This window comes from Pseudorca crassidens, chromosome 1 (genome assembly GCF_039906515.1).
Source record: "Pseudorca crassidens isolate mPseCra1 chromosome 1, mPseCra1.hap1, whole genome shotgun sequence".
In the NCBI taxonomy this organism is placed as follows: Eukaryota; Metazoa; Chordata; class Mammalia; order Artiodactyla; family Delphinidae; genus Pseudorca; species Pseudorca crassidens.
In genome coordinates, this window is record NC_090296.1 from 122,473,824 (window position 1) to 122,496,301 (window position 22,478).

At 44.9% G+C, this 22,478-nt stretch overlaps 2 protein-coding genes across 3 annotated transcripts in view; both read right to left on the reverse strand.

The window, feature by feature from the left end:
- The window catches only part of SIN3A (SIN3 transcription regulator family member A), a 68,285-nt gene extending 68,042 nt beyond the window's left edge, over positions 1-243 (reverse strand). Inside the window, exon 1 of the mRNA XM_067754001.1 lies at positions 153-243. The gene's annotated coding sequence lies outside the window, so the exon portion shown is untranslated. The remainder of the gene's footprint in view (positions 1-152) is intronic.
- Positions 244-8,027: 7,784 nt separating this feature from the next.
- The window catches only part of PTPN9 (protein tyrosine phosphatase non-receptor type 9), an 80,171-nt gene continuing 65,720 nt past the window's right edge, over positions 8,028-22,478 (reverse strand). For both annotated transcript variants that reach the window (XM_067754124.1, XM_067754135.1), the window contains exons 9-13: positions 18,722-18,788; positions 12,921-12,999; positions 11,563-11,713; positions 10,934-11,141; positions 8,028-9,909 (exon numbers count right to left, since the gene is read on the reverse strand). In XM_067754124.1, the coding sequence (XP_067610225.1) occupies positions 9,695-9,909; positions 10,934-11,141; positions 11,563-11,713; positions 12,921-12,999; positions 18,722-18,788 (720 nt within the window). In that variant the 3' untranslated portion in view covers positions 8,028-9,694. The remainder of the gene's footprint in view (positions 9,910-10,933; positions 11,142-11,562; positions 11,714-12,920; positions 13,000-18,721; positions 18,789-22,478) is intronic.

A 22,478-nucleotide genomic window follows, 5' to 3' on the forward strand; every position in this document is an offset into this window, starting at 1 on the left:
CTCGGCCGCCGGACTCCGAGCCTCCCCTAGTTCCGTCCCAGGGACCGCGGCGCCTACACCATGGCGGACTGGCCAAAGCGACCGGCCGGCAAACAAGCCCCCCAAACCCTCGAGATTGGGGAGACCAAATTAAAAGCAGCTGTTTAACATACCTTCCGAGCCAGGCGAGGAGTACTGAATGGGGGGGAACGCCCCCCACGGGCCATTGGCTCCCCGGTGCTCTCGTCAGTCATACTGGGCCCGCCTCCTCCCCTCGCTCCACCTCTTCCCCTTCATTGAACGCCCCCTCCCTCCAAAAAATATAAACAAATTAATTAAACTAGTCGTGAGTGGGAGGCGCATCTCTGGCAGAGGTCCCTATCTCTGCCGCACCGCCGCTTTGAGTTTCTTGCGGCCCTTGGACTAGGAGACCTCCTGGGACTCAAAGATCCGCTGGGTGGACCCGGAGGAGGAGCTAGCGGGGCTACCTAGCCCCCACTTCCTTCATACACACACCCCATTTGGAGCTGGGCAGAGGGAGGCGGGTAAGGATACCCTACCGACTGGCTGGAATGTCCCGACCCCCCTGTCTGTGTAACCTGTGTCTGGCCCATTCCGTTAAGTGCCTGCCTAAAAATGAGCGGTATAAGCTGGAAGTCCTGTGTTGGGGCAACAGGCATTTGCCCAAGCACCTACTGGGGTGAGGCAGACACATTCATACCGCACCTGCTGCTTGGGTGCGATTACAGAGACTGAATGAGATGCTCACTATGTACCGTCCAAGGGCATAAGACCTAGCTGAGGAGATGCTACAGAAAGAGCTAAGGCAAGGTGGAAAATGTATATGTAATTAGACATCCACAGAAGCTCAGAGCATGGAGATTCTTTCTAGCTGAGGAAAACTGGATGAAGTCTTCATGGAGAAGGTGGCACTCAGGTAGAAATGGAGGGGGAAGTTATTCTCAGCAAAGGACAAAAAGAGGTAAATGCAAAGAAACATTAAGAACCATTTAAAGTGTGGCTGTAGTAATGAAACTCAGGGTTGGAAAGATGCAAAGAGCAGAAGACTTTACTACCTTGTTAACATTCTTAGACTTGCAGAGCAGAATGTGCAAGCAGCATGGCCGCTCACAAGACCACAGGCCCAGAACTATGGTTTAAGATGCTCAACATCCCAGCAGCTGGATGGATTCTGAGGGTGGGTTGAATGAGGGGTGCCTACAGGCAGCAAGGTGAGGCAGAAAGGCTGTTGTAATAGTGGGTTTGGAGACTACAGAGGTACATCTTCTGGTGGGAGGGGTAGGTGGAGGGAGCCAAGAGGTTTCTTCTTTCTCCCAGCCCCCCAATCCAGAAACCCTTCCCTACCTTCAGCAGCCCTCAAGTCAAAACTCTGACTCAGATGCTTCCCTGAATCATTTGTAGTGTTTTGGAGGGGTGAGTGAAGCTACCCCACATGTCTGTGCTCAACAGAGCTGAGCCTGGGGCCAGAATACAAGATGAGTGAGTGGGAAAGACCTGTTGATTGAGGTATCCAGTAAAGGAAGCTAGTGTGGATGAGGTGGGGTGTGCAGAATGTGAAGGGCCATAAAGGCCTGTGGGCAGAATGGGAGCCTACTGCCAGTTAGGCTGTCCTAACAGTTCAGGTGAGATGTAATGAAGACCTGACTAGGGCAGCGGCAATGGATAAGCAAGAATAAAAACAGAGAGATGTGTTTGAGAAAGACTCCAGAGGACTGGGTGACTGATTCAGTGTAGGTAGTGGAGGGAAAGGAGGAGTCAGTGGCCTGGTGTGTGAAGAGGTAGAAGAGCCTTGAGGTTAGTGGTTTGGTAAGCTGGCTTCCAGATTTTAGTGTGGCCAGTGACTTAGTACTATATCCTTAGGCAAGTCTCTTCCTCCCTATGGGCCTGTTTCTCTCCTGTGAAATAGGGGTGAAAACTGGGGTAGAAAGACAGGCTCTAAGGACACTTCCCTCTCTCAGAATCCACAGGGGTTGGGGGGACTCTGATGGGGAGGGAAGCTTGCTACTAAGGAGAGAGGGCAGGTGGGAAGAAATACTGATTTAGGAAGGGAAGTAGGTCATCTCAGGTGAAGTAGGGACTAGAATTTGGGTGGCAACTTGGTTGGTGGAATCACTGAAGGGTGTAAAGGGGGAAAGACCAGGAGGTAAAGAGTGTGTGTTCAGTGGGAGGCCCAGCACCTGGCAGGGCCATGGAAGTTGAGGTTCATTCTCAGACTGGGGGCTCCCTAGAGGGAAGACCAAGTTTTTCTATATCAGAACAAACACCTTCTGATGTCTGGAGCCCTATCTCAGATTTGTGCTCTATTTCCTAAAAGGTTCTGCCCTAAATGAAGGCATAACAGATACTGTGTGAATGTAAGATGAGGCAGAGTGGGTAGAGCAGAAAGAACATTAGTCTGGAAGCTGACTAGTTTACACTTAGTCTTCTTATTACCTGTGGTTCAGCCTCCTGTCCTGTACAAGTTAACATGGCAGTCCTTACCCTGTTATGAAGATCACATGTGATGATAAAAGTGCGCTTTAATACACCCAGTGAGGCTCTGAACTTCTGTGGAGGCCAAAGGCCCAAGCATCTGACTGTGAGCCTGGACTGCAGGGGGTATACGCTGAAGGAAGTTACTTATGGAGCATTTGCAACCAGAACCGTTACTCCTCAGAGAACCAGACTTCGCTGACACTTCTGACCCTCCTAAGTGCACCACGCTGATGGAAATCCCCTCTTGAATGCTCCCTAGACTGAGCTCCTCGAGGGAAGCAACTCCATCTAATTCACCTCTGAACCCCCAGTGCCCCCAGCGGTCAGGCAAGAAAGTCCCTCAGAAGGCGTCCAGTGATGGTTTCTGACTCAGTACATTGATGCCTGCGTAGCACAGCCACTCCCAGACTCTGGGAAATTAAGAATTTGATTTGGAGACATTGCCTTCCAGCTTCACTGAAGGTTGCATCCACTCCACCTCTCCCCCACCCTATCAGTGAGGACAAAAGAGTGAATAGATCTGGGTGAAGGCCTTCCTTGGAGAAGTCACGTGGGGAAGCCAGGTTCTGATTCCCAGGAGTCCTCTTTTGTGTGAGTTAGGGATTATCGTATTTGTAGTTGAGCAAACTGAGGCTCAGAGTAGTAGAGTGACTTGCCCAAGCCAAGTTGCCAAGGCGAGTCTGCCTGAGCTTTTTCCATTCCACCACATGCTGTCTCTATACACATTAAGATCCATGATCCAAGTTGGGACTTCTGGAGAAAAACAGCTTCCCCTCTTGCTCCACACGCCTTCCCTCCCTGACTCCGAGAGCAGTTTGTACCCAGGTAGTTTTAAATGATTTCTGGCCCTTTCCAAAAAAATTATCCTCTAAGAAGCAATTTGTCTCCCAGTCACATACATGCATCCTCAACTCACAACCACATATACTCAAAAAACTATCACACCTTCTGACACCCTACCTCCTAGGCATCACACACACACACCCTCACAGTTCTTTAGGGTGCTTATGGTGGGTGGTGATTGAGAGATATTTAGGGCCTGCACCTCAGTGGCTCTGCCAAAAAGATGTCAGTGCCAGTGCCCTGATGACAGAAACTCTGCCAGCTAAAGAAGACCATTGCCAGTTTGGGAATATCCAGGTGAGGGGCATCTATACGTTTAAGGGGAAAAGCTCAAGCTATTGGTCAGAATCCCAGTTTAGCCACTTCCTAGCTGGATGTCTTTGGCAAGTCATTTATCTTTTCAATTCCCTTATCTGTAAACTAAGAATACCTACTGCAGTGGGTTGTTGTGAGATTAAAAATAAAGTATGCCTAGCACTCAAATGTTGCAGGACCCTTTCTTCCTTTATCTTGTCGACACTCTCTCTTCTCCTGGTCTTTCAAATGCAAAGTCCCTGGTGTTCCAGTTTGAGAGACCAGGACAGGCTTAAAGAACCCCAAAATTCCACTCTGTAAATTAGAAACTGCATTTGTCTGGCAACCAACTGGTTTATAAGTTGTACATATGCCATATTTCTGATTTCTAGGTGAGTGGAGGCTTGGAATTTTTTTATTGGATTTTAAGACTGCTATTCACTGCCTTGAAATGTTTTGCTCTCACCTAGCGTTATTTACCCCTCTAGGTCACTTCAGCCCAAATCTAGAAAACAGATGTAACAATATGTTCCCAGTTTACCCAGCTTTATGCTTTCAAAGTGTTTTATTCTGCATATCAGTTGTTTGATGATTTTTTTTTAAGGCAGCAGGTTCCTTTGTTCAAATGAAATCTCATTCAGAGGTCTAACACGTAAGAGATAAAGGTGGGCCTTGCTTTGGTTGAAGCGAACCCCAAGCACTGCAGTCTCTATCCCTTCACCTCCCACTCATGCCTCCTCCTTGTCAGCCCCTGCCCCAAGATCACTAGTGAACCTCCATTTATTAATCCTGTTCATTCATCCCAGCTACTCCCCACCTCTCACCAGTCTGTGAGAACACAGCCTAGTCTTGACCTTGGTTACCTCTGCCTATTAATCAGAATCTTTCCCAGGTTTTTCTTCCTCCATCCTCCCCTAAATATTGGTGGCTCCCAAGGGTCTCTCCTGTCTTCTTGCTCTCTTCATTCCTCTTTGTTCTCACCCACTTCCAAGGCTCCTAGCTTCTATCTAAACTAAGTCCCCAACTGATATCTCCAGCCCAGCATCTGCTCTGTACATCGTACTCCATACGTCCACTGGCTGCTGGCCACAGAATAGGTATTCATTAAAGGTCAAGGAGGTAAAACAGACTTCACAAGATAAAGTGGGTGACCTAGACTCAGCTGTGCATCTGGCCAGTCTTGAGGCTAAGATAATTATATTAGCTTAGAGAAGTAACCAGGTGCTGATGCAGGGGGAGGGGTAGAAAGAAGTGAGCCTAGAGTGGGGAAGACGGCGCTGTGCCTTTTTTGACTACCTTCTCTACACAACTCACTGTCTTGCTTTCCTACTTTCACCTTCATCTTAGTCCTAAAAACTGTATCAGGAACATATTTCCATGTCAGGAACATATTACCCTAAGTTGTCAAAAAGGGGTCACTGCTCCCCATCTCCATCCAACACTCTAGGTTTCCGGTTTAGTTAGTTATGTCCATGTTGGCCTTAGCCAGAAAAATATGAGAGCATTTAAGACTGCAGAACGCCAGATTTAGCTTAAAGAAAAAGAAGGATTTTGTGAAAGCTATGGTGAGGGGTGAAGGAAGGCTAAACACTGCAACAGGTTTCTGAGTGCTAGATTTCTATCTGTGGAAAAGACCCAGTCTTCTCTGTGGTCAGTTAAGAGCAGTGCAGTCCAAAACACTTGATATTCACAACTGTTTGTGTGATGGTTAACTATAGGGTGAATCTCCCAAGAGGAAATACAGTTCCCAAACTGGTGGAGCTTTTAGCTCCTGTCCTTGGTTAGCTAATGATGGTCTGGGGGTAGTAATCTTGGTAGTAACCCAGGCTGGAGACAAACCTAAGACCTCGGTTGGGAGCTCTGGTAGCTTGATTAGCTCATTCCTCCGCTCTGAGTCATTCTGTCTGCCCCACATGTAACAGCGTAGAAACCTTAAAGGTCTATGGGATGGCCTGGGGATTATAGGGGAGACTTGCTGCTTACCAAGTTGGGGGCCAAGTGGGAAGGGAACTGAGGGAATACGGAGGTGGCTGCACCTTGAAAGAGGAGACTTTGAAAACAAGCTAAAACTGGGGATTTCAAGTGGGAGCTGACCCAACCAGAGAAGGGTCTGATAGTTCCTCTATAGACATCTGCACCGTCCAGCAAAGAACTAGACCCTCAGAGTTGAAGGGCCTGCAGTAGGATCATCTAATAGAGCACATTCTTTTACAAAAGCTAGGACCTGGCTTGAGTTGAGTGGTGAGATCTCAAAACTACCAAAGAGCTCAGTCACTCTAAGAAGGCTTTTCTACCTGGCCATACCTCCTGACCCACCTATCTGCAGGCGTCTGATTTATGAGAGTTTCCATATGTGTCTGGTTGTCTCTAGAGATGGGAAGACCATAAGGGCAGGAGTCCCATCTTCCTCAAGATATGATGCTAAACAGTCCAGCCTCCCAAGAACCAGTCGCATTCTGTCATTTGCCTGCACACTGTGACATGGAGATTGACAATGGTGAACCTCCCAGGCTGAGGATGTGAGGGTACCCTTCACCTCAGGAGTCCCATCCTAGCTAACAGGGATGGGCAGAATGAAGGGACTAAGCCTAGAGGGAGTAAATTAAGTGAAAAAATAGTCAAGTCAGAAGCAGAAGCCCGAGTTACCCACAATATTCTCTCCCCCCTGAACACTTCCTTCATCTTACGTTCTCAACTGTGCAATCCAGCATTTCATTGTGGGTTCTCTTGCTTTGTTCACCAAATCTCCTATGTGACAGCCTTGACTTCCTGGACAGATTCAGGGCTCCTTCTCTCTCTTCCCCTTTATCTCCTTTAACACCCAACACAGGTAGGCGCACACTGAGTATTAATTATCTTCCCAAGGGTAAAGGCTACAAGCAGACTACAGCAGTGGGGGGGAAGCTATTAATCTCTTTCTCTCAGATTTAGGAGACATCAATTCGCTAACCTTCCTTAGAGTCAGGGGCATGGACTAAAACAATGGTTCAAAAACCTGGCTCATCCTGCCACTCACTCAACCACCTATTGGGCAGGACCCAGGAAACTGCATTTGTATGGAGCCCTCGCAAGTGATAACCTCACCAATCCTTAGATGTGCAATGAAGAACTCATGCATAACTTCTGAATTTAACAGCAGTTGGGCTACAGTCTCTTCAAATAAATGACAGTTCAAGGCCACCTCCTCCAAATCTTTTCTCATTAATCTTGTTTCCTACATACTTTCCCAAACCCCTAACCTCTCTGATTTCCCAGATTTCATGTATCTGTTTACCTATTATGCTTGCTTGTCCCCAAGGGAACATCCAAAGAAAGGTCTGGCTTAATTTTTGCACTATACGTCAGCTCTTGATTAAGGTAAGAAACTCAAGAATATTTTGTTAGAAGATCAGGAGATGGATCCTTAGAGGTCTGAGTCAGACGGTCCAAGTTCTTGCTGTGGCAAATTAATTTTCCTGTGCCTCAGGAAATAATACCTACCTCAAAAGTTTGGTTTGAGGGTGAATGAGATAATACCGAGAAAGCACTTTGAACAGTACCTGGAACAGAGTTAAGCAACCAGTAAATGTCAGCTGCTGTCACTTTTATTAAGATCACCTCATGCCAGAACTGCTCCAACTGCACAGGTGTCACTGGCCAACAGGGAGGAGCTACACAGCATGGGGAGTGGTCCTACGTGGACAAAGCTTCTGGTTCTACTCTGAGAGAGAGATGCAAATGACTCAAGATCTTCCCACAAAGGTACCAGTGTAACCAAATGTATGGGGTTTCCCTGGGAGAATGACCCCTCTGGTACCCTGCAGACTTGAGGACCTGTACCAGGAGGTCCTACCTGGGAGAATCAGTCACCAACTCTGTCAGAAACCCTTCTTGTCTATTACATACAGATCTAGTCAAGATCAACTACCTGGAACTTAAGAACTGTCTATACCTTGAATAGAACATTAAAAAAACTCATTTCCAAAGAGAAAACATTATCTCGCTCTTTGAGATAGCAATGCAGTAAAGAGGCCAAAGCTTTGTAAGCAGACCAGCCTGAGCTCCAGTTCTAGAGCTGGACCTGCTAAACCTTACCTTCACTGTAACCCTCTGTACCTTACCTTTCTCATCTACACAGAAACAGAAGGAAGGGAGAGTAACATCTCACTGGATTGTTGTGAGGTTTAAATGAGGTAATGGGGGGGAAAAGCACCAAACACAGCGATTGGCACTTGGCAAGCAGTCAACTGGTGCTGGTTCCCTTTGTCTGCCCAGAGCTGGGCCATGGCCTTGGGCAAGATGGGCAGCTCTCAGAACTGAAAGGCTATGAGGCCTTGGGTTCCTCCCTGCCTCCCCATCCCTCCCAGACCAGCTCTTGGAGCCCCTCCTCACCTTCCCAGCCCCAGACTGCTACTAAATTGATGAAGCTAAAAGGATTTGATCATGTCGGTATATTTATATGTAAATACAAAACTGTATCGCTGTAAGATATCGAATATGAACATTACAATTATTTTCTGAATCTGACTCAGTCCATTGACGTTAAATACAAAATGAAAAGATTGTAAAAATAAGAATATATACATTCAAAAAGCTTATTACAGTATAAAATTATTGAGGTCTGATCAGCTGCCAACCTCATCTGTGATAGGGGAAGAAGTTTTAGGGGTTCCTGGGATTTTCTTGGGAATGTGGAATGCTGGGAGTCTTGATTCCATCCCTGGCATATCAGGCTAGGTAGGCCGGGAGCAGACAGGGACAGGTTGAATGAATAGGGGGAAAACAGTGATTGCAGGGGACTGCTTCACCCAGACAGGGGTTAAGCTTTTGATTGACACAGAACCCACCCAGCTTGAGCTCCAGGGTCTGGCAGGCTAGAGGCAAGACAGAGATGGGCATATGAGTGGACAGGGCCAAGCTGCATAAGAAAAAGAACATTCTAGCAAAAGAAAAAGGGGCCCCAGCTCATTCTCTCAGGGAGGGAGTCTCATGGTATGTAGTTTCTTCTCTCTCACACGTGGGCTCCCTCTCTCTCCTTCTAAGACTTCGTACCGATTGCTTTTGGCTCTGGCTGCTCAGTGAATTCATCTCTGCCCAGATCCCAATCCTCAAGGGATAGGGAGAGGGGAGAGAGGGTCTGGAATCACAGTGGCGGTCTATTCCCAAAATTGGCAAAGTAAACGGAGGAAAAACCATTAGATAAGGGCAATTCATGCTGAATTAAACCAGTGTCACCACAAACCAGTATTCTTGGCTCCAACAGGCAGCATCCTGGAGAGAGATAAGTCATTATATAAGGATGAGGGCCTGTGGCAGGAGCATGGAGAGTGGATGTGTGTATGTCCTCTTCCACCACTCTGCGGTCTGACAACAGGCAACATGATCCCCAACCCCAGCTCGTCCAGGATAAACAGTAGGATCCAAAAAGCGAGGAGTCCTGAACTGCAACAAGAAGCCCCAGGAACTTCTACAAAGGAGTATCTCTGTGTATATGTATTTATAGAATACGACCATATTATCACATACAGTATATATTATATACACACGTACGTATGGACTCATACACATAAGTGCACATACACACACGCACACACAGAGAATGACAGAAAAGACTGGAATACACGCCCTAGGTATAAACGTGCTTGGCACTCGGGACGTTCTCTAGAATATGTAACTTGGTCAAGCTCTCTGGGAAGGAGGTGGATGCTCACCAAACCTCCCCATGAAATCCTAGCAAAGGGAAGGAATGGAAAGAGACCTTGAGAAGGAGAATGGCATTGGGGAAGGGGGGAGGGAGGTTCCTTCCCCACTTACCTCGGGGCCCCTGGCAAAAATCGATAGCCACAATTTGGTTTTAATAAGGCACAGTTCGATAGCAGGTGCTAGGAATTAAGAACACATTGCTGCTGGCCCTTTCTAGTGGCAATTTCACCACATCTATCTAGCCAAAGGGAAAGGCTGCCTTGCGTGCACGCGTGCGCCGGGAGACACGAGAAAGAGGTTGGTCCATGGCTTCAGTGTAACTGATGGCAACCTATAGGCTCAGCGGTGTCCAGGGTAGTTTAAGGAAGTCTGGGCAGCAGATAGGAGGCTCGTGGGACAGTTACTGACCCTCCATGGCCAGGAGGTTGTGGCTGGAGGGCACCATGCCCTCCCTCTCTGCAAACTCCAGGATTGCCTTGTAGCAGAAATAGTACTGCTCAGGGGTCTGGATGCTGAAGGCCCTCTGGGTCCTCATGCGGGACACCGTCTGGAACACATTTAGGGTGCCAAGCTCCTCCAGCTGTGCCAGGCAGATGTCCAATGAACAGAAGGTACCTGAAGGAAGGAAGGAAGTGGTCATACCTGATCTACCTCTCCTCTTTCCCTCCCTCTACCAAATAACCCAGGCAGGATTGGATGAATGAATTCAATGGCAAGGTGCCTCATGGCAGGAGGCCAGTTGGCCTTAGGCCTGAAAGGGATCAAGGAGGAGGTCACAGGGAGTGTTGAAGGCCAGAGAAATGAGAAGGCCTCTTGTCTCTCAGGACATATATGGGGGTAATAGGAAGAGTAGGTGGGAAGGTGACAGAGGGACTTCTTTTTTTTTTTTTTTGCAGTACGCAGGCCTCTCACTGTTGTGGCCTCTCCCGTTGCGGAGCACAGGCTCCGGACGCGCAGGCTCAGCGGCCACGGCTCACGGGCCCAGCCGCTCCACGGCATGTGGGATCCTCCCGGACCGGGGCATGAACTCGTGTCCCCTGCATCGGCAGGCAGACTCTCAACCACTGCGCCACCAGGGAAGCCCCAGAGGGACTTCTTGCTTCAATCCCAGACAGATAGAATGACAGCACTCCCACACCTGGGCCCGAATTTTCAGAATCCACAACTTCTCCACAGAGACCTATCACAAACCTATTCTTCCTTTCTCCCAAAGGGACCTCTGAACTAGAAGGCTAACAGTCCCTGCAATGTACATCCCCTTAAGGCAAAAGCTGCTAACTGGTTCCAGAATGGAGAGCACGGTCCAGGGTGGAAAGCTCCCCAGGGAAGGGTATGGGAAGAAAGCAACAGCCCAGCTGAAGCTCTCTGGGACACCCAGGTGACAGTGATGGGATCAGAAGATAATCATGCTGATGGGATGTATAAAGCATCAAACCCCTAGAGGACTTGGCTTGTGAAGTATATATTCTGGCCAGTACACTTAACACTAGGGATACTAAAAGGACATTAAAGAGGAATTTTTCATGGTAATTCACCACAAATGGATCAAATACTCACATTCTGGCAACTAAGAGCTTTGTTATTCCTCCCCCACCCTTAGTGCCTCTGGATGCTCCAAGAGCTGCATCAGGTGCATTACCTGTCCTGCCAATGCCTGCACTGCAATGGACCACAATGGGTGGCTCAGGGCACTGCCCTTTGGAGCGTGCTCCCATGCTGCTGACGGCCAGCCTTTGCTGGTTCCTGACGGCTCTCAAGAAATCAATAAGGGAAGCTGCCGAGGACGGGACACCATAATCTGGCCAACTCAGGAACTGAAAGTGGGTCACGTGGCGTTTCTGCCGTTCCTTGGATGAAAAAAGAAGCAAAAGTTAATGAGGTCATTTCTCCTTGCCTCTGACTACCTTTGGCTTTTCCAGATTCTCAACCCTCTGGAATTGCTATCACCAAGGTTCCTATCACCCTCAACTTTCTCCACAATTGCTTCCCTACGAACGCAAAGGAAAGATTAAATGTCTGGAGAGGGCAGAATTCCTATATTATATGATCCAGATTTCTTACATTATAAAAAGTTTCATTCCTAAGTAATGCCACTGTTGTGTTGAGACAATATGGCTATTCTGGCTCTGAGTCGAATATCCTGATCCTGTTTCCAGAAGAATGGAAGTAACTTATAAGCTCCCTGGAATCCTGCCTATTCCCTTTGGAGATTTTCTTTACAGTAAAGGTTTTCCCCCAGCTTCAAAAGAGTGAGAAAATAAAATTTACCTCTGTGTTGTGAATTTCTAGCGTTGTTTTCTTATAATGGTTCATATTCTCCACGCCTAGATTGGTCACTGTGAGGAAGCCAAATCGGATCCGAGAGTCTTTTTCTAAAGGCCAGTATTGGCCACACTTTCTCCTGCCGCCCTCCTCAAAGCTGAAGACACACAGAGAAAGATAAGCCTTCCATCCTTCTCCACAGCAACAACTCTGCTCTACCCATGACCTGCTGTACCCTTAGGCAGAAATGTCATCTCTTGCATTGCTTCTGTCTAATCTATCCCCTTGCTTCTTGGCAGAAAAAGGAAACCTTCATTCTAAACAGATGTAACAACAGCTAAATTTTCTGCATGTACTCATTCAGTGGACATTTACTGAGCACCAGCTACATCCATTTGGTCCCTTTCCTGATACCTCTTGGTACTCCTCACATATCTGGCATAAATACTGGGTGTACAAAGAAAGACAGTAGAGAAAATATGGTGGGCCAGGTCGAACTCCCTGCCCTGTATCTCAGTTACTGTTCATTCTCTTCCCCAGTGAGAGCCCTTGGCTGACAGACGAGTGGGAAAGGCACAGTTCCTGGGATGCCAACAGGAGGTTTATGTAAAGGCCTAAAGTCCACCTCACTACTCTTCAGTGGCTCCAAAGTACTCCAAGGTGGTACTTCTTCCACTACCTCCCCTCCAAATCAAAGGTGGCTTGTAACAGTGCCATGAGGAAGGGACCTGAGCAAACATTCTCATTAATTTTTTTCTCCTCATCTGAAATGGGTTATAATTATCATAATGATAATGAAGATACTCATGAAATATTAATTCCTAAAGTTTTGGCAGATACGTACACCAAAATTTCAAAAATATTCCTTTCGTCAAGAGCTTCCTGCCTGACCTATTGTGTTTCACATCTCTTTTTTTCAAGATCTCCTACAGGTGGAAATATGAACAAGAAGAAAAATGGTCAAAAGTAGCAGGGAAAGGGAGAACTAAGGGAAACTGGTAATTCAGAAGCCAGGAAGACGGCTGACCTTTGGAAGTAGGGAGCAGGCTAAAAGTAAATTGCTCCATGTTTCCCAATGCTTCCTCTAGTAGTTAAGGCCAGGACCTCAGGATAGGCTGTAACTGGCACAGGGTCACCAGAGCCATGGATTAAAGCTTTGACAAGTTAGATCTATCAATCTCCACCATACCCTGGCTCTGGTAACTCTGGGTCAGCTAAGAAAAAAGCTAAGACATCTCAAACTCTTTGCCATGGCTTTCCTAATCCTCATTGTTTCTAAGAGCTAAACTCCCCTCTAGAATCACCCATGCTTGGGGACGGGGGGAGGGGGGGAAGTGCAATGGGTAGAAAAGGGATGAACTCACCGGGTGGTCATGACAATCACCAAGACTTTTTGCTCCCATACCATGAGCCAGAAATCACGATAGGTATTCTCCAAAGGGCCTACAATGAAAGTAGAAGACAAGGAACGTGACCCTGGGAAGCTCTTCTTTCCTTCTTAGGCTCTTCTGTTTTTTCCCAACTACTAAATCCAAAGCACATACGTTGGCTCCCTGCCTTTTTGACTATATCCCTGCTATTCAGGGTGGTCCTTGGGCAAGCAGCACCAGCATCGTATGGGAGAGTATTAGAAATGCACAATCTGCATTTTAACAAGATTCCCAGGTAAAACTGTAGGTAGGCTACAGTTTGAGAAGCATTGCTACATATCCTATTAGAGCCTCATCAACAGGGCTTCAGCTACCACATCCAGACTGAGAGTGTCAACTGTGCACATGTCTCTAGCTGCTTTCACCTCACCTAAGCCTTATAATCACCAGTTGCCTACTAAACCATTCCCCTTCCATGTCCCCTCATCCATCTCCTCAGACCCTGCATGTTCGCAATTCAGTCTCCTCCTTCAAAATTAGCTTTCTCTCTCTACTTTCTCAACTCTGTTAACAGTACTGGCATTCTTAAATGACTCAGTCTCAAAAAGTTGGAGTCAACTCTGACTTACCCATTTCTTTCATATCCCAGAAACAGACACCAAGTCCTAGATTTTTTTTGCCTTTGGAATGTTTTTGGTTTTTACCCTTTTGCCCCTATCCTGGTCTTCCTGCCGAAATTCACTGCCACAAAGACCATATCATCTTTTGTCTGAGTTCCTGTAGTACCATCTTGGTTTACTTTTCTGAATAGGAATTTTTCTTCCGGTCTATTCTGGATACCCTTGCCAGTTTAATCTTTCTAAAAAATTGCTTCATCACAATATAGACACACAAGCGCACTTCTGCCTCTATTCCTTTGTTCACATTCTCTCACCTCCATTGCCATGGGACTTTCTACCCATTTTCTGTTTTTTTTCTTCCGGTTTTATTGAGCTATAATTGGCAAACAGCACTGTGTAAGTTTAAGGTATAGAGAGCATATGATTTGACTTATTTATATCATGAAATGATTACCACAATAAGTTTAGTGAACATCCATCATCTCATATAAATACAAAATTTAAAAGGAAAAAAAAAACTTTTTTCCTTGTGATGAGAACTCTTAGGTTCTACTTTCTTAACGGCTTTCATGTATAACACACAGCAGTGTTAATTACATTTATCACACTGCGCATTACATCCCTAGTACTTATTCAGCTTATATCAATAAATTTGTACCTTCTGACTGCCTTCATCCAATTTCCCCCTCCCCGCAACCCCTGGTAACCATAAATATGATCTCTTTTTCTATGAGTTTGTTTTCGAAGTATAATTGGCCTACAACACTACGTTAGTTCCCAGTGTACAACATACAGGGATTTATATGTTTTTCGATATTTCTATACACTGCAAAATGATCAACACTCTACCCATTTTCAAGTGCTGCCTCTTCCTTAAAGCTTTTTCTTAACACCACATTCCTTTTTTTAAAAATTTATTTATTTCTTTATTTATGGCTGTGTTGGGTCTTCGTTGCTGCACGTGGGCTTTCTTCTAGTTGTGGCAAGTGGGGGCTACTCTTCGTTGCAGTGCGTGGGCTTCTCATTGCGGTGGCTTCTCTTGTTGCAAAGCACGGGCTCTAGGCGCGCGGGCTTCAGTAGTTGTGGCGCATGGCTCAGTAGCTGTGGCTCACGGGCTTAGCTGCTCCGCGGCATGTGGGATCTTCCCGGACCAGGCTCAAACCCGTGTCCCCTGCATTGGCAGGCGGATTCTTAACCACTGCGCCACCAGGGAAGCCCCAACACCACATTCCTTGTAGGGCTTCCTCTCATCTCAGCTCTTGATGGCACATCTGGATCAAAACATCTTAACCATTTAATGTATATGGTCTTACATCAGTCATTTTACTTTGTGAGAAGTAATCATATCTCAGGCAAACATGGTGCTGAGGGCAAGGGCTATGTCATCAACTACTCCTTTTAGAGTTAGAATCTGTACAGGGCTGGGCACTCAGCAGGAACGTTGAAGATGCCTGTGAGCCAATAACTCCCTTTCAATCAAGTGAGTAACAACTGAGGATAATTCCTTGTACTTCCCCAGTGCTTTTTTCTCCTTTGCTTTCAGGGAAGCAGGGCACTACCAAGGGCTGATTTTGTCGTGGAAATCTGCTAATTGCACTACCATTTTTGGTGAAGTCTCTTAGGAAGCACTAACATTTTATGATACTAGAATTCCCTCTTTGCAGAAGTGGACACTCCCAGGAGCATGTGAAGTCTTGGAAACAAGCTAAATGTCTAACAAGAGAGGATGTTAAATTATGGCATACCCCCAAATTTATGCAGTCCATAAAGGTGATATTATAAGATTTGTATTTTTGCTATGGAAAGGTATCCACAAGACAACCATCAACAGAAAAAAGAGATAATGTAGAGAAAAAGCCCATTTTGTTAGATAGTTCATATGTCCATATCTATTTGTATGCACAGAATGAGGTTTAGAAGGCGATGCTGCAAAATGTTAACATTTTCTCTGGGTCTCTGGGTTATGAGTGATTTTCATCTTCATTTTCTACAATGGACATGGCATTACCACAGCATGCATGTCAAGAAGATAATAAAAACACCCTTTCCCCACCTCTGACTCTTAGCCTTGTTCACATCGCACTGTACTGCATCACAGCAGCTCTCATATACTTTATTTTCCACATTCAAACCACTGGCAAAATTGGTGTTGCCAATCAGAGCACCTGATAATACCACTTAGACTCAAGGCTAGATGGAGAATGGTCATAATTTCCTCAAAGGCATAAAAGAGAGATTTAGAAGGGAAAGTTACACTTCCCAGGTTAGACTCTTTAACAGTAGACTTCTGCGAAGAAATAAAGTCAGCAGTTTATGCTGACATGGATGAAACAATCCACTAACCTGGTTTGCAAGGACTTTTGAATCAAACAGACATGTGCCCAATCCTGTCTGTGTCACTTACTAGCTGTGTGACCCAAGGTCACCTAATCTCTTTGAGCTTGTTTGTTCGTGGATTAATAAACCTTCCTTGCAGAGTGTCTATAATAATTAGATGGTGATTATATATCTAATATATAATAGATACTTTCAATAAATGACAGATATTATTAGAAATATTATGAATAAAAATCAGAATACTGAACACAGCCAAGAAGGTTAACCAGACAAACCAAACCAGCCTTCTCAACATCACAGGATCCCATTTTCCAGTCGTAACAGAGTGCTGATGCCTTCTGAAGATGATCAGTGTTTAACTTAAGAAATCCTCTTTCTCATACTCCTGGATGAGCTTCTTCTCCTGCACAGGGCCTTCAGAGCCAGCCTAAAGGATTCAATCCCTGGATTCTGCAGAACTAGCAACTCTAAGAAGTGCCCTTGCCTTCTAAACCTGGAGAGAGGAGCATTCTGAGACCCTTAGAGTCAATCCTTACCCTCCATAAGCCCATCCATGCCACGGTCATCCTCCTCAACAAAGTCCTACTCTCAGGCAGATCACATCCTAATCTATACCTGCCCAAAATCTTTCCTGATAGTTCTCTTATTTGTTCCTAGGGTCTTGAAAGGACTTGTTGGAGAGAGTAGTCCCTCCTAAGGGACAAACAATAAATCTGTGACCATCAGACCAATTACAATATACCAAGAATCCAAAGGTCTTTTTCCCTTTTCTTCTCCCTCAACTTCTATTTTGAAAAATCTGAAACCTACAAAAAGTTGAGGGGCTTCCCTGGTGGCACAGTGGTTAAGAATCTGCCTGCCAATGCAAGGGACACGGGTTCGATCCCTGGTCTGGGAAGATCCCACATGCCTTGGAGCAACTAAGCCCGTGTGCCACAACTACTGAGCGTGCGCTCTAGAGCCCGCGAGCCCCAACTACTGAGCCCACGTGCCCCAACTACTGAAGCTTGCGCACCTAGAGCCCATGCTCCACAACAAGAGAAGCCACCGCCATGAGAAGCCTGCGCACCACCACGAAGAGTAGCCCTCGCTCGCCGCAACTAGAGAAAGCCCGTGCGCAGCAACGAAGACCCAACACAGCCAAAAATAAATCAAAAAAAAAAAAAAAGTTGAAAGAACGGTACAACGTACTCATACATTCTTTAGCTCGAAAGCTATCATTTTTGGCTATCGTTTTGCAAAGCCTGCTTCTCTATATATACACAACACATATTTTCTCTTTTACCGAACTATTTAAGTTTCAGACATTATGACATTTCACTCCTAAATACTTGAACACGTATTTAGAAGAACAAGAACATTCTCCTGTAGAACAATACCATTATCACACTGCAGCAATTAAACATTAATACAATAATATTATCTAATACACAGTCTCCAACTGTCCCAATAGTTTGTCCTTAACAAATTTTTTTCCAAATTGAGTTTGCAAGTATGGATGACACACTGCCTTTGGTTATCAATGTCTCTTTAGTCTCCTTTAATCCAGAACAGTTCCCTGTCTTTTTTTTTCCCCCATGGCATTAACTTTGAAAAGTCTAACCCAGGTCTCTAGTATGTTCCACAATCTGGATTTGTCAGGTTTCTCTCTCATTATTAGATTCAGACTTAAAAACTGGCAACAGGACTTCCCTGGTGGCACAGTGGTTAAGAATCCGCCTGCTAATGCAGGGGACACAGGTTCAAGCCCTGGTCTAGGAAGACCCCACATGCTGCGGAGCAACTAAGCCCGGGCGCCACAGCTATGGAGCCTGCGCTCTACAGCCCACGAGCCACAGCTACTGAGCCCACATGCCACAACTAAAGCCCGCGCGTGTAGAGCCCGTGCTCCACAACGAAGAGTATCCCCCACTAGCTGCAACTAGAGAAAGCCTGCACGCAGCAACAAAGACCCAACGCAGCCAAAATTTTAAAAAATAAATAAATTTATTTTAAAAACCCCCCAAAACTGGCAACATACAACACAGGTAATGTTGTGTAGTTCTCACTATACCACAACAGGAGGCATATAATATCTATTTGTCCATTATTGGTGATATTAAGTGTGATCACTTGGTTAAGGAGGTATCCGCCAGATCTCTTGCTGGCCATTTTCCACAATGGTCAAAGGACCTTAATTCCATATGATGGCCTGTCATGTCCTCCTATGTTGTGATTTCTCACCACCCTCTTTGAAGAAAACCTGGTATTCTCCTTGAGATGGCAAAAAACAGGTCAGGAGTAGTACTAGGGCCCACAAGAATATTAACAGAGGCTCCATCTGAAATCCTCCTAGAGCGCCCAATACTTCACTGTCAGACCTAGCAGAGACTATCCATGTCAGAGACTGCTGGCGTGCTCTGTGATGGTACAGGGACCAGCAAAGGCCTCTTAAGCCAGCAACACCCATTCATAGACTGAACTCAATCTCTGGGAAGTTCCATTGCCATTCCTTTATGTCCTACTTGACATAAAGAGCATCTCACTGCCCAGTGAACTCTGATGTCCCATTCCCTTGGGTTGGCAACACTAAGACACAGTCCAAAAACTTGTAGTAATGTTGTGTGTTCAAATCTCTAGTCTATCTCTATGCAGTGAGTTTCCAGGCACATCTGGTACAGAAACTCTACACCTCTCATCTGCCTTCCTCAATAACCCTCAATCTTTATGAAAGGCCAGGATCTAGTGGCTGCAACATCACCTCAAGCTACCATTTCCTTTAAAAATTATGCTATCATCTGATGCCAACAATCACAGGTAGATGACACAAAACCAATTTGTGAGGGGCAGACTACTTACCTTGTGTCCCAATGTAAGCATTCTTCTGTTTGTAGCCATCCATGAAACTGGCATTGATGTAATCTGTCTAATGATAAAAAGGAAATATCGTTGCAGCTGTGTGGGATATACCATTTGGGTAGGAAAATGATGTACTAAGTAAATAAAACTCAAGGTATGAATTTTCTCTTTTTGTCATGAAGAAAACGAGGAGTGAAAGGACCAATTCAAAACCTCACTTCCACAAATGTTACTGGGACAAGTGTATATCCACATGCAGAAAAAAATGAAGCTTACCCCTTCCTCACATCATATACAAAAACTAACTCCAGGAAATTCCCTGGTGGTCCAGTGGTTAGGACTCAGTGCTTTCACTGCTATGGTCGGTGTTCACTCCCTGGTCATGGAACTAAGGTTCTGCAAGCCGCACAGCGAGGCCAAAAAAACCCCCCAAAAAACAAAAACAAACAAACAAAAAACCTAACTCCAAATGGATCACAGACCTAATGTAAGAGCTAAAACTATAAAACTCTTAGAAGAAAACATAGGATTAAATATTTGTGACCTTGGGTTAGGCAAATCCTCCTTAGATATGACACCAAAAGCACAAGCAACAAAAGAAAAAACAGATAAATTGAACTACATTAAAACTGAAAACTTTTGTGCTTCAAAGGACACCATCAAGAAAGTGAAAAAAACAGGGGATTTCCCAGGTGGTCCAGTGGCTGAGACTCTGCGCTCCCAATGCAGGGAGCCCGGGTTCGATCCCTGGTCAGGGAACTAGATCCCATATGCATGCAGCAACTAAAGATCCCGCATGTCACAACTAAGACCCAGTGCAGCCAAACTAAATAAATAAATAAATATTTAAAAAAAAAAAAGAAAAAAGAAAGAAAATGAAAAACCCACCCACAGAATGCACACATTTGATAAGGGATTTGTATCTAGACTATATAAAGAACTCCCACAAATAAATAGTAAAAAGACAACTCAGTTTTAAAATGGGCAAAGAATCAGAATAGCCATTTTTCCAAGATGATATATAAATGGCCAATGAGCAACGTGAAAAGTTGCTCAACATCATTAGTCATCAGGGAAATGCAAATCAAAACCACACTGAGATATACCACTTCACACTCACTAGAATGGCTACAGGTAAAATATAATAACAAATATTGGCAAAGATGTAGAGAAACTGGAACCCTCATACACTGCTAGTGGTAATGTAAAATGGTGCAGTCACTTTGGAAAACCGTCTGGCACTTCCTCAAAAGGTTAAACACAGAGCTACCATATGACCCAGCAATTCCACTCCCAAGGGAAATGAAGACACAGATGTAAACAAAAAAACCTCATAAACAATATTCACAGCAGCATCATTCATAATAGCCAAAAAATGGAAACAATTCAATTGTTTATCAACTAATGAATGGGTAAATAAAATGTGGTATATATCATACAATGGAATATTATTTAGCAATAAAAAGGAGTGAAATACTGATACATGCTACAACATGTATGAACCTTGAAAACACGCTGAGAGAAACCAGACACAAAGGGCCATATATTGTATGATTCTATCTATGTGAAATGTCCACAATAGGCAAAAAGAGTGGACAAAAAGTAGGTGGGTTTGGGGGAAATGGGGAGTGACTACCAAGGTGAGTTTCTTCTTTAGGTGATAAAATGTTCTAAAGTTGATTGGGGTAATAATTGCATGACTCTGAGAATATATTAAAAACCAATGACTTGTACACGTTTAATGAGTGAACTGTATGGTATGTGGATTATATCTCGGTAAAGCTGTTATTTACAAAAAAGGAGTTCATTAGGACTTGTAGCACTATAGCTCAGAACCAAAACCAAAAGGCAGGCAAGCCAAGCAACATAAACGGGAACACCTGTCCATGCTGTGACACACAAAAGGCAAAGTGTGACTGGAGAAGGAAGAAAGCTATATCTCACAGCTAGGACCATCAACAGCATGGGCCAAACGGGCTCCATTACTGCCTAAATTAACACAAAGCAAAAAGCCACACACATTCAGAAGAGTCTCAATGAATAGCTCCTGACTCACTCTCTTCTGCGGGCCTTTTCCCACCTCGCAATGTCCTCGGTCTTATTTACATCATTAGCCATCAGGGAAATTAAATAGGATATGGAGGGTTACAGGAGGACAAAAGTAAAAAAGTTTCAACAGCAAACTAGGGAAAATCCATACTCCACTCCACTCTAGAGAGATGGGAATGACTCCCCATCAACCCTTTCTCCACTGGGTTCCAACACTTGGAGGACAGTCTGAACTGTCAGTACCACACAGCCACCCTAAGAAAACATCTCCAGGGAGTTCCCTGGCGGTCCAGTGGTTAGGACTTGGTGCTTTCACTGCCGTAGGCCCGGGTTCAATCCCTGGTAGGGGAACTAAGATCCTGCAAGCTACACGGCTCGGCCAAAAAAAAAAAAAAAAAAAATCTCCATCTCATGGTCAAACCCATGTTATTTGGATATATGTCCATTAGATAGTCAGTCTACCAACTTATCCTCCCACTAATTATTTATTCAAGAGTTTCCTGCTCTGTTCTTCTCCCACAGCAACTGGTATTGACCTCATACTACTAGTGTTCTACCCTGACTTGGACACCTTCACTGAGCTAATGGATCATCTGCAGCAGACCCAGAAAGCTAAAAGTCTCACTCACCCCAACCAGGCTTCTCAATCCAGGGCCCACCCATAGTCAGCCAAAGCCCATCCTCTGTTCAGCCTGGCACATTCAAATGGTATACACTGCAGGACCCAGGTGAGAAGGCATAGAAAAGTACAAAGGATTTACCTGGTACATGCCAATCAACATATTATATAAGTAATATATGAGCTGTTACTCTTGGAGCTACCTTCATGCTTTGAAAAGAAATGCCACCTATTTAAAGGAGACATTTCTTTATAACTAAGGATACCAGCTCTTAGCATCCTTGTCTCTGAGAGCACTGGGAATTAAAATCAGCAATTTCAGAAGAATCATTACATATTAAAAATGGAAAATGACCTCAGAGATAAAGTATAGACTTAGGGGCAAACTGAAATAGTAGGAAGAAACACAGCATGCACATTATGTTATGGGCCAAGTTCAACTGAAACTGGACTAACGGCTTTGTAATTCCAGGTGAAATCTGTTGAACAATTCACTAATAAACCTGAATCCTCCACTTATTGTGGAAATAAAGGCTATACCAATATTTGTAGTAATGAGAGGGACTATAACTCAAGCGATGAACTTCAGATTAATTACAGGATGACTAGAATAGTCTCCTGGTACACTGGGATTCACTCATTCATTCACAAATAATTTACTGAATGTCTGATACATGCCAGTCACTGTTCTAGGTCTTAGAGACAGAGTAGTCAACAAGACATACATTCAGATTATCTCTGACTCCAGAACCCCAACTCAACTAAGATGATCTTAATAATACTGGTGAATTTGCCTTCAGTCAGCCAGACTCTTAGCTAATGCCACTGCAGGAAAACCCTCTGTAAGGATCCTAGACAGGATTATGAATTCAGTTTATGTGCTTGAAACACTAGGGTCAAAAGAGATTAAAACCATGATCCTAGGGTACTGACTCATGTACCATACATACCCAAATATAAGGCAATGATGTTCCTAAGAATTATCCTCCAGAAAAAAGGGGGGATATAACAAGTCCCTATACTGTGTCATGTTAAGGGGCACTATTTAAACTCCTTTTAAATAGTGAACAGCAACCTCAATCAATGCTG